Source organism: Cicer arietinum, chromosome 3 (assembly GCF_000331145.2).
Source record: "Cicer arietinum cultivar CDC Frontier isolate Library 1 chromosome 3, Cicar.CDCFrontier_v2.0, whole genome shotgun sequence".
NCBI classification, from domain to species: domain Eukaryota; kingdom Viridiplantae; phylum Streptophyta; class Magnoliopsida; order Fabales; family Fabaceae; genus Cicer; species Cicer arietinum.
In genome coordinates this window covers 57,347,786-57,357,729 of record NC_021162.2, presented here as the reverse complement: position 1 = coordinate 57,357,729, position 9,944 = coordinate 57,347,786, and the positions used below count along the sequence as shown (strand labels likewise).

General features: G+C 32.9%; 1 protein-coding gene across 1 annotated transcript in view; it reads left to right on the top strand.

Annotated features, from left to right (window-relative positions):
• LOC101515190 (GDSL esterase/lipase WDL1-like) overlaps nt 1-3,770 on the top strand; it is a 5,968-nt gene extending 2,198 nt beyond the window's left edge. The window contains exons 2-6 of the mRNA XM_004492393.4: nt 1,499-1,576; nt 2,114-2,254; nt 2,399-2,472; nt 3,124-3,270; nt 3,361-3,770. Of these exons, the coding sequence (XP_004492450.1) occupies nt 1,499-1,576; nt 2,114-2,254; nt 2,399-2,472; nt 3,124-3,270; nt 3,361-3,574 (654 nt within the window). The 3' untranslated portion in view covers nt 3,575-3,770. The remainder of the gene's footprint in view (nt 1-1,498; nt 1,577-2,113; nt 2,255-2,398; nt 2,473-3,123; nt 3,271-3,360) is intronic.
• The last annotated feature ends 6,174 nt before the right edge of the window (nt 3,771-9,944 follow it).

Genomic DNA, 9,944 nt, shown 5'->3' with positions numbered 1-9,944 from the left:
TTAAAAAATTAAATTAGATGATTGTGATAAACATGATTTTCCCTCATTTTAATTTTCTTAATCATATTCAATTATTATAAATCAATAAAGTAATATTATAAGATAACTATATTTATAATACATAAAATATTACTTATAAAACTTATAAAATTATTTTACAATTATTTATAATAAATTTATAATTTATAAATTATTTTACAATTTGATAATAATTTATATTATTATCAAATTATTTTATAATAAATTTATAAATTATTTTATAATATTATTAGTCATTTAACAATGGTAATAATTTATATTATTAGTCATTAAATTCAATTGAAAAAAACCACATAATCACTCATAATCGACATAAATACTATTTATGAGGAGTAATGATTTTATACGTTAAAAATTCAATTACTCATTAATGTCAATTCATTTATAGTTACTTTTAATTTATGTCAATCTATTTTTTTTGTAATATTTTATGAAATAAAAATATATATTCTATTTGACAGAAAATACAAAAATTATCATTATATCTTCTACAATATAATTCAATATTAACATTTTTTTAAAATAAAAAATATAAAATAGTCAATTATATTTTTAAATTTTTACATCTTATTGTTGGGTTTGTATTTTACATTTTATTTTATCAAATAAATAGAAGTACCATTATATGTTGAAAAATAAATTGACATTTATAGTTACTTTCAATTTACGTCAATTCATTTTTGTAGTAACATTTTATAAAGTAAAAATATATATTCTATTTAAAAGAAAATACCCAAATTCATTAAAAATAATCACAAAATACAAATCTATAAAAAATTATTAAAAAAGTAATTTCCAATTATTAAAATCTATTATCTATTATATATATTTAAAATAAACTTATTTTTTTTTTACAAACTCTTGATGAAATATATTCAATAATTTTTTTTTATAACAATTTCTCATGCTCGCAATTAAAATATCATACTAATAAAACAAATAAATTTAGCTACGCTACAATATAATTCAACATTAATATTTTTTATATCTTATTTTTGGGTTTGTATTTTACATTTTATTTCATCAAATAACTACAAGTACTATTATATGTTGAAAAATAAATTAATAATTAAAGTACAATGAGTCAAACAATTATCCTATATAATAAGTTATCATACGAATTTTACAAAGTATTTAAAAAATTAAATTAGATGATTGTGATAAACATGTTTTTCCTTCATTTTAATTTTCCTAATCATATTCAATTATTACAAATCAATAAAGTAATATTATAAGATAATTATATTTATAATACATAAAATATTACTTATAAAACTTATAAAATTAATTAATTAATATTCGCGCAGCGCGCGGGCCATAATCTAGTGCATATAAAATGCTTAACTTTTTAAATCATCAGTTACTAAAAGAATAAAGTTGCTTTTTATTTGATTTGTCTTTGTGTGCTGCATTATGATGATCAAATGAGTTTAATTTATCACATGATGTCATTACATAGGCGGATATAGTTCTGCGAGGATACTCTGGTTGGAATACAAGGCGCGCTTTGCAGGTTCTGGATACAATTTTTCCCAAGGTATTGAGAATTTTGAGTGGTAAATGTCCCTATTGAGTTAAAATTTCCCCTTCTTTCTTCATTTTGTTTCTCTTTTCTTTTCTTTATAAATGTTATAAATGGTTATTGATTTTATTTGCCGTTATATACAAAATACTGACAAACACCAGATATAATACAAACACCAACTAGACAGGAGTAATAATTTGAGAAAATGAAAGTGATTGGATGCTCTCACATGTATCGGTGTAGTATCAGTGTCAGTCATTTGTATAGGATCATTCATTGAGTAACAAATAACACATTGGAAAATAGTCTATAAGTAAGTTTGCTATAGATTTGCTTGAAGAATCTTGAAAATGATATCTTCAATTTGTCATAGGAATATTATTTTGAATTTACAAATATTAAATATAGTATAATGAACTTAATTATCACAGTTTGTTACTTGCAGTGTATTTATTCTAGATTTTGGTTTGCACAATATGATTACTTTTCTTGGTTAAATTTACAAATAAAGAGTCACACTTTTGCTCTCTTGTTTTCTATAACACATAGAATGCCACTGTGCAACCATCGTTGATAATTGTGTACTTTGGTGGTAATGATTCTATGCTTCCGCATCCAAGTGGCCTTGGTCAACATGTACCTCTCCAAGAATACATTGAAAATATGAAGACGATTGCTAACCATCTCAAGGTATAATTTCACCCTAGATTAACTCATTCGGTCTTGGTTATCGATATACGAATGAAATCCTTCATCCTTCAAAGTATTAATTTCTTGAGCATTCTTTGCATATATTTGTTTCCTCAAAGTTTGACACATCCTAATGATTATCAGAGCCTGTCAAAGAAAACCCGCCTTATATTTCTCAGTGCTCCTCCTGTCAATGAGAGACAAATTTATGGAAACAGGTTTTGACTACGACTTTAGTGCTATTTGATTATACAAATTTGACATAAAATATCGACATCAGTTTAGATGGTTAACGGCGTTTAAATATATAGTAAATTTAGATGGATAATGAATATAACAAGGTGTCACAACTCATTAACTATCAATTGAACATAATCAACCATGATTTTTAGGTGTTCAAAGATATACGATATTCATTATAAAGATACACGATATTCTGTATTATAAAAATAAAACATGCAGCGATAAGGTTATATAATAAAATTGTTGTTCGAAATTGAGCTTAAAGTTGAATAATATTATACAGCTGAGATCTAGAAATTGACATCTTCAGTTTCAAAATAATTCACACCCCCTCACTTATGTTGAAGAAATTTGTAGGATTAGGCATCTGTAGGTGAAGAGACATGGAGACTAGGACTTGAAACTATGTCACAAATTAATTATCCCATAAGATCCTGCTAGTGCTATTAGACTAACTACTAAGACATGTGAATGACTTCACATTTAATTAACAATACTAGCACATGATAAATTTAGAGAATGACATTTTACTTTTCAAGCACGATTAGTATTCTTATTTTCTGTCTATTTATGAATTTATATTTAAATATTAAACTCTGATGATTAAATTTTTGGACTTCAACCAGATTTGTAGAGAGGCCACGAAGGAATAATGAATCCTGCCAAATATATTCCGAAGCGTGTATGGAGCTATGCCGCGAGATGAATATCAAGGCCATTGATCTATGGTCTACACTCCAGAAGAGAAGCGACTGGCGAGATGTTTGCTTCACGTAAGTTTGCTCTCATATGCTTCATAATTTAAAAAGCTTCAAATGTGTCTATTCTACCCTTCATTCATTTCCTTGAGTGGTGTTTGATAGGGATGGAATTCATCTTACATCTGAGGCTAGCAAGATAGTGGTAAAAGAGATACTTAAAATCATCAAAGAAGCAGATTGGGAACCTTGCTTGCATTGGAAGTCATTGCCAATTGAATTTGGAGAAGATTCACCCTATGATCCAGTTGGCCCACATGGAAAAACAACTATGAATGTTTCCAGTATGACCTTCCTGGGAACTACGGAATATGAATAATGCGCATTTGGGAACTAAAGACATGCCCCAGTTCATAGAATCATATGCAACAACCAGAAATAACAGGAATTTAGAACTGTGCCTAAATCCTATATCACTTCTCTCAAGTTTTTCATCATATGAATGGTGTCAACTTTGATTGTATTTGATTTAATAAATTGCTTAAAATAAATTTCCACTTTATGGTTTATTTGTTTGGCTAAGGTTGTCGCATCTTAAACTCTAAAATATAATTCGTGATAATTATACTTAATTAGTTTATTCAGCAGTGAATAAAAATTACAGTTTTTTAAAAACATTTTCAAAAGATTTAAAATGTCACATCAGAACTCATTTCACATACATAATATTTTAAAAAATTATATAATATCAAAAGGAACTCAATATCATGTTTAAAATCATAGGACTCACAATACATTTACATTCTATGTTTGATACTACAAAATAGTTCATTTAAAATGAATTAATTATTGAAATCTGGTATCACATATCATTATGGAGAAAATCCGAAATTAAAGTTCCTTAACTTGACACTAGCAAGTAACAATATCGTCAAAACTATGATGCACATATACCTCACTTTTCTAACCGTATATGTGTCGCATACGTATATGTGTCAGATACTTCTGTTAACTATCCATGCCAATTACATGATGAATAACCAAGGGCGGAAGCGTACCTGTGAGAATTGCCATTGATGAAATCCTGGGATGATGATGATAGAGCCAATGGGTTGGGTGATCTTCCTCAGCAAAACACCCTGAAGACCTTGCTCTCTTGATGGGGATAGAGAGAACCAGAGAGTTTTCTCCTTTAGGGTTTTGAAACCGAATAGTCTTGTTGTGTTTGCCTTGGGGACCATTACCCATATATATAACTATTATTAGTTATATCCCAAATTGCAGTATTTCCAATTCAGCCCCTCATTAAATTAGAAACTGCCTGGTATCTACACTATTAATTTTCATAACTATTATGCTCTTTAGCCATAAACTATTATATATTATTTGACCCCTAGTTTATTGGCTAATTATATAATGACCCTAACACACTTTATTAATTAATTACATATGTGACCCATAAATCTTACAATCTCCCACTGGTCACACATGTATCCTTAGGAGTGTGTTAGACTTTATGACGTCAAAAAAATGTCATTATCATTACCTTGAGTATAATCCAAATTGTCCCGTCCATTAATCATATCAACACATGGAACCAAAGAGGCTTTCGTCATAATAAGCATAACTAAACCCATCAATGATCACCCGTACTGACACAACTAAATGACATAGACCCATTATGAAAAGTGTAGCATGAAAATTACATGAAGTTGGTCAATGCATGTCAATTTTCAACTGGTCCTACTTTATCGAATGAGATCATACCATAACTTAAATGTACAAAGTAACCAAAAACTGAATACTTTAAACTTTATTTCTGATCAGAAAGTCCAAATACAATGTATTTGTACTTTACAATTAAACATAGAACATGAATTACATAATGGACGAAACTCCCACTAAAATCAAGATTTCTCAAACTGTAGCACACCCATGTGAGCAATATGCTCATGAAAGACCTTGGGTGGTAGACCTTTAGGGAGTGGATCCGCAATCATGGATTTTGTCCTTAAGTGTTCTATGGATATCTGTCCACTTTGTACCTTCTCTTTAACAACTAGGAACTTAATGTCAATGTGCTTTGACTTGGTTGAGCTCCTATTATTGTTAGAATACAGGACTGCGATCTATTGTCACAATAGAACTTGAGTGGTCTTTCAATCCCTTCAACTATTTGCAGCCCCGTGACAAAATATCTCAGCCAAATGCCCTGGTCAGATGCCTCATGAATTGCTACGAATTCTGCTGCCATGGTTGATGAAGCAGTAAGACCTTGCTTGGCACTACGCCAAGAAACTGCTCCACCAGCTAACAGAAAGACATAGCCTGAAGTTGATCTTAAGCTGTCTTGGCATCCCGCAAAATCCGAGTCAGAGTACCCAGTGATCTCTAACTGGTCTGACCTCCTATATGTGAGCATGTAGTTTCTTGTTCTCTTCAAATATCTCATGACCCTCTTGGCTGCTTTCCAATGGTCAAGACCTGGATTGCTTAAATATCTGCCTAAAATCCCTACTATGAACGCTATGTCTGGACGCGTACATACTTGGGCATACATAAGACTCCCTACAGCTGAAGCATAAGGGATCTTTTGCATTTCTTGAATTTCCAAACTTCCCTTAGGGCACTGTTTGAGACTAAACTTGTCTCCCTTAGCAACTGGGGTGTCCCCTGGTTTGCAATCCTGTAACCCAAACCTTTTGAGAACCTTATCGATATAGCTCTTTTGTGACAATCCAAGAATACCTCGAGATCTGTCTCGGTGTATCTGAATTCCTAATACAAAAGAGGCGTCACCAAGATCTTTCATCTCAAAATGCTTTGATAGAAATTTCTTAGTTTCGTGCAACATGCCTATATCGTTAGTGGCAAGCAGTATGTCATCAACATACAAGACCAGGAAAATATGTCTGCTCCCACTGAACTTATGATACACACAATCATCAACTGTATTCATCTCAAAACCAAATGAGAGAATTACTTGATGAAATTTATGGTACCATTGACGAGAAGCTTGTTTTAGCCCATAAATGGATTTTCTTAGTTTGCACACCATATTCTTTGGGTCTCCCAACACAAAGTTTTCTGGCTGCACCATATAGATCGTCTCATCAATGTCGCCATTGAGAAAAGCTGTTTTTACATCCATTTGATGAAGCTCCAAATTAAAGTGAGCAACAAGAGCCATGATTATTCTTAAAGAGTCCTTCGATGAAACCGGAGAGAAAGTCTCTTTATAATCAATCCCTTCCTTTTGAGTATAACCCTTAGCTACAAGACGTGCCTTATATCTCTCCACATTACCATTGGAATCCCGCTTGGTTTTAAAAATCCATTTGCAACCAATGGGTTTCTTTCCTTCAGGTAATGGGATAAGTTCCCAAACTGAATTGTCTTGCATAGACTTGTACTCCTCATTCATTGCTTCGATCCACTTATCTGAACGAGAATCTTGCATGGCTTGATGAAAGTTGACTGGGTCGTCTTCCGTCATGCCAACATTTTCCTCTACCTCATTGATAAATACTACATAATCATCCGAAATAGCATTTTTCCTTTCTCTAGTGGATCTCCGCAATGGAGCTGGCTCTTGAGGCACTTGTTCTTGAGGATCTTGAATTTGATCTGGATTTTGTTCTTCCTGAACAACCAGATCATCTTGAGTTTGTTCAATAATGGGAAAGTCAATTGGTGGAAGAATCAGTTCTGGAATTGTTACCGATTCTTCCTCAAAGACAAAATCTTTAACCTTAATCTTCCCCCCAAACTCAATATCCTCAAAGAACGTTGTCGTTCCCGTCTCAAAAATTGTTCTCAAATTAGGATCATAAAATTTATAGCCCCTTGATTTTTCTGAGTACCCTATAAAATAGCTGCTAATTGTTCGGGGTTCAAATTTCTTTTCATTCGGCCTATAAGGCCTTGCCTCAGCTGGACATCCCCAAACATGAAAGTGCTTCAGGCTAGGCTTACGCCCAATCCAAAGCTCATAAGGTGTTTTAGCCGCTGCCTTAGTTGGTACTCTATTAAGAATGTATGCTGCTGTTTTTAATGCCTCTCCCCAGAGTGACTCTGGCAAGGTGGAATGACAAATCATACTCCTTACCATATCCTTAAGAGTCCTGTTTCGTCTTTCAGCTACACCATTCATGCTGGGTGACCCCGGCATAGTGTATTGTGGGACGATTCCACATTCCTCTAGGTATTTGGCAAATGGTCCCGGACGTTGTTCACCTGAACCGTCATATCTGCCGTAGTATTCACCACCACGATCAGATTTGACCTTTTTAATTCTTTTATTAAGTTGATTCTCAACTTCTGCCTTAAAGGATTTGAACACGTCTATTGATTGGGACTTTTCGTGAATTAGGTAAAGGTAGGCATATCTAGAGTAATCGTCTATGAATGATATAAAATATTGTTGACCATTCCAAGAAGGAGTTGGAAATGGCCCACAGATGTCCGTATGTATCAATTCTAAGACGTCTGTAGCTCTATATGCGCCTAATTTCTTATCTTTAGTCTGTTTTCCTTTAATGCATGCTACACAAACGTTAAGGTCTGTGAAGTCAATGGAATCTAAAATTCCATCTGACACAAGTCGTTCAACTCTATTTTTAGAGATGTGACCTAGACGTTTGTGCCAAAGCACTCCTGAATTGAAATTGTCAATTTTCCGCTTAGTACCACGTGATTCCACATTCAAGGTTTCATTATAGTTAGCCACAGTTTCCAACAAATAAAGATTATCATAACCAGAAAGTAAACCGGTTCCAACAACATTCGAATTTAAAGACAAAGTAAATTCTTTATTCCCGAATGAACAATAATATCCTGATTTGTCCAAATAAGAAATAGAGATCAAATTCCGTCTAAATGACGGTACAACAAAAGTGTCTTTTAAATCCAAATAATGACCGGAACTTAATAATAATCTAAATTTTCCTATGGCTTCAACTTCTACCTTCTTCCCATCTCCTACATAGATGCATCTTTCAGTATCACTAGGCTTTCGGAAGTTCAGGCAACCCTGCATTGAAACACTGATGTTAGTAGTTGCACCAGAGTCTAACCACCAAGTGTTTCTAGGTACTGAAGCTAAATTAACCTCAGAACAGACCAAAGACAGAATCATACCTTTCTTAACACGCCAAGCGTGATATTTGGCACAATCCTTCTTCACGTGTCCAGAACTCCTGCAGAAGAAGCAGTTGTTATCCTTAGTCTGCTTCTTTTGTTCTGGACCCTTAGCAGCAGCTTTGTTCTTGGGCTCCTCAATTCTTTTCCTTTTGCCCTTGTCTTTAGAGATGCTAGTAAAGTGAGCACTTTCAGTCCTATCTTGCTTCAGCCTGTCCTCTTCTTGCACACATAATGAAATGAGCTCATTAAGAGTCCATTTCTCCTTTTGACAATTATAAGTCACCTTAAACTGACTGAATTGCGAAGGAAGAGACAGCAATACTAAATGAATGAGTAAGTCATCTGACAACTCAAGCTTTAGACCTTTAAGCTTAGAAGCAATGTTGGACATCATCATAATGTGCTCTCTTATATTTCCCTTGCCTTGATACTTCATGGAAATTAAATTCTGAAGCAAAGAACTTGTTTCAGCCTTATCACTTTTTACAAAGCGTTTTTCTATCTCAGCAAGGAATTTTTTAGCTGTATCTATTTCATCCGAGACAGCACCTCTAAAGACCTCGGGAATGCCACGCTTTATGATCATAAGACTTATGCGATTTGAGCGATCCCATTTCTCATACTCTAATTTTTCTTCAGAAGAACTAGAGTCCTTAGGAGTAGGGGGTCGATCAATTCTTAATGCAAGGTCCAGATCCATGCAGCCAAGAACAATCAAAATGTTCTCTTTCCATTCCTTAAAATTTGTCCCATCAAGGACAGGAATAGAACTCAAATTTGCAGATATGGAAGCAACCGATGCTGTAAATTAAATAAAGAACGAAACTTAGAAACTCACATGGAAAATAAATCAATCAATAAATAAATAAATACATATGTTCAAATCATGGAATTTAACCCATCTCAAGATACCCAGTGCACCATTGATGTCAAGTCTTTGGACAGTAACACCAACTGCTAGTGGTACTCTTGTTGCAACGATCAAATATTGACAATAAGACATGTCAAACAATAAACCTTCCTTTGGGCCGATTTACTGCTCACATGTATACCAAATAATTGTCACACATTTATCATCGCAGGTGTACCATGTAATTCTGCCAAATATTAACCTTCCTTTGGGCCGGTCAATACCCGCATGAATAAGCATATACACAACCATTTGATACTCTTCACGAGCAATTTAGACAAGAGAGGTCACTTTGGCGACGTCAAGTTTCAATTAACTCATTCAAAAATGTCAAACTTGACTTGAACATATATTTATTATATCCAAATAAAACAATATTTAAAAAATATTGTTCACTAATATAAACTTTATTTTATTAGTATTAAAAAAATATTGTTCACTAATATTGTTCAAAAAATAAAAATAAATCAAAAAAAAATGTCATAATAAGAACCCTAAAACAACACCAAAAAAAAAAAAATTCCAGTTAAACTTGTTTTCCGTCGCTCCATCTGAAACGCTAAATTATTCCCATTCGCATCACAAAACATTTCCAAACCTGTCATTATTGTTATCAATAACGACAACAATAATCCTCTCAGATCCATTTGATAAACAGCTATTCAGTAGCTTCAATTCAAGTTCAACTAACCCAAAC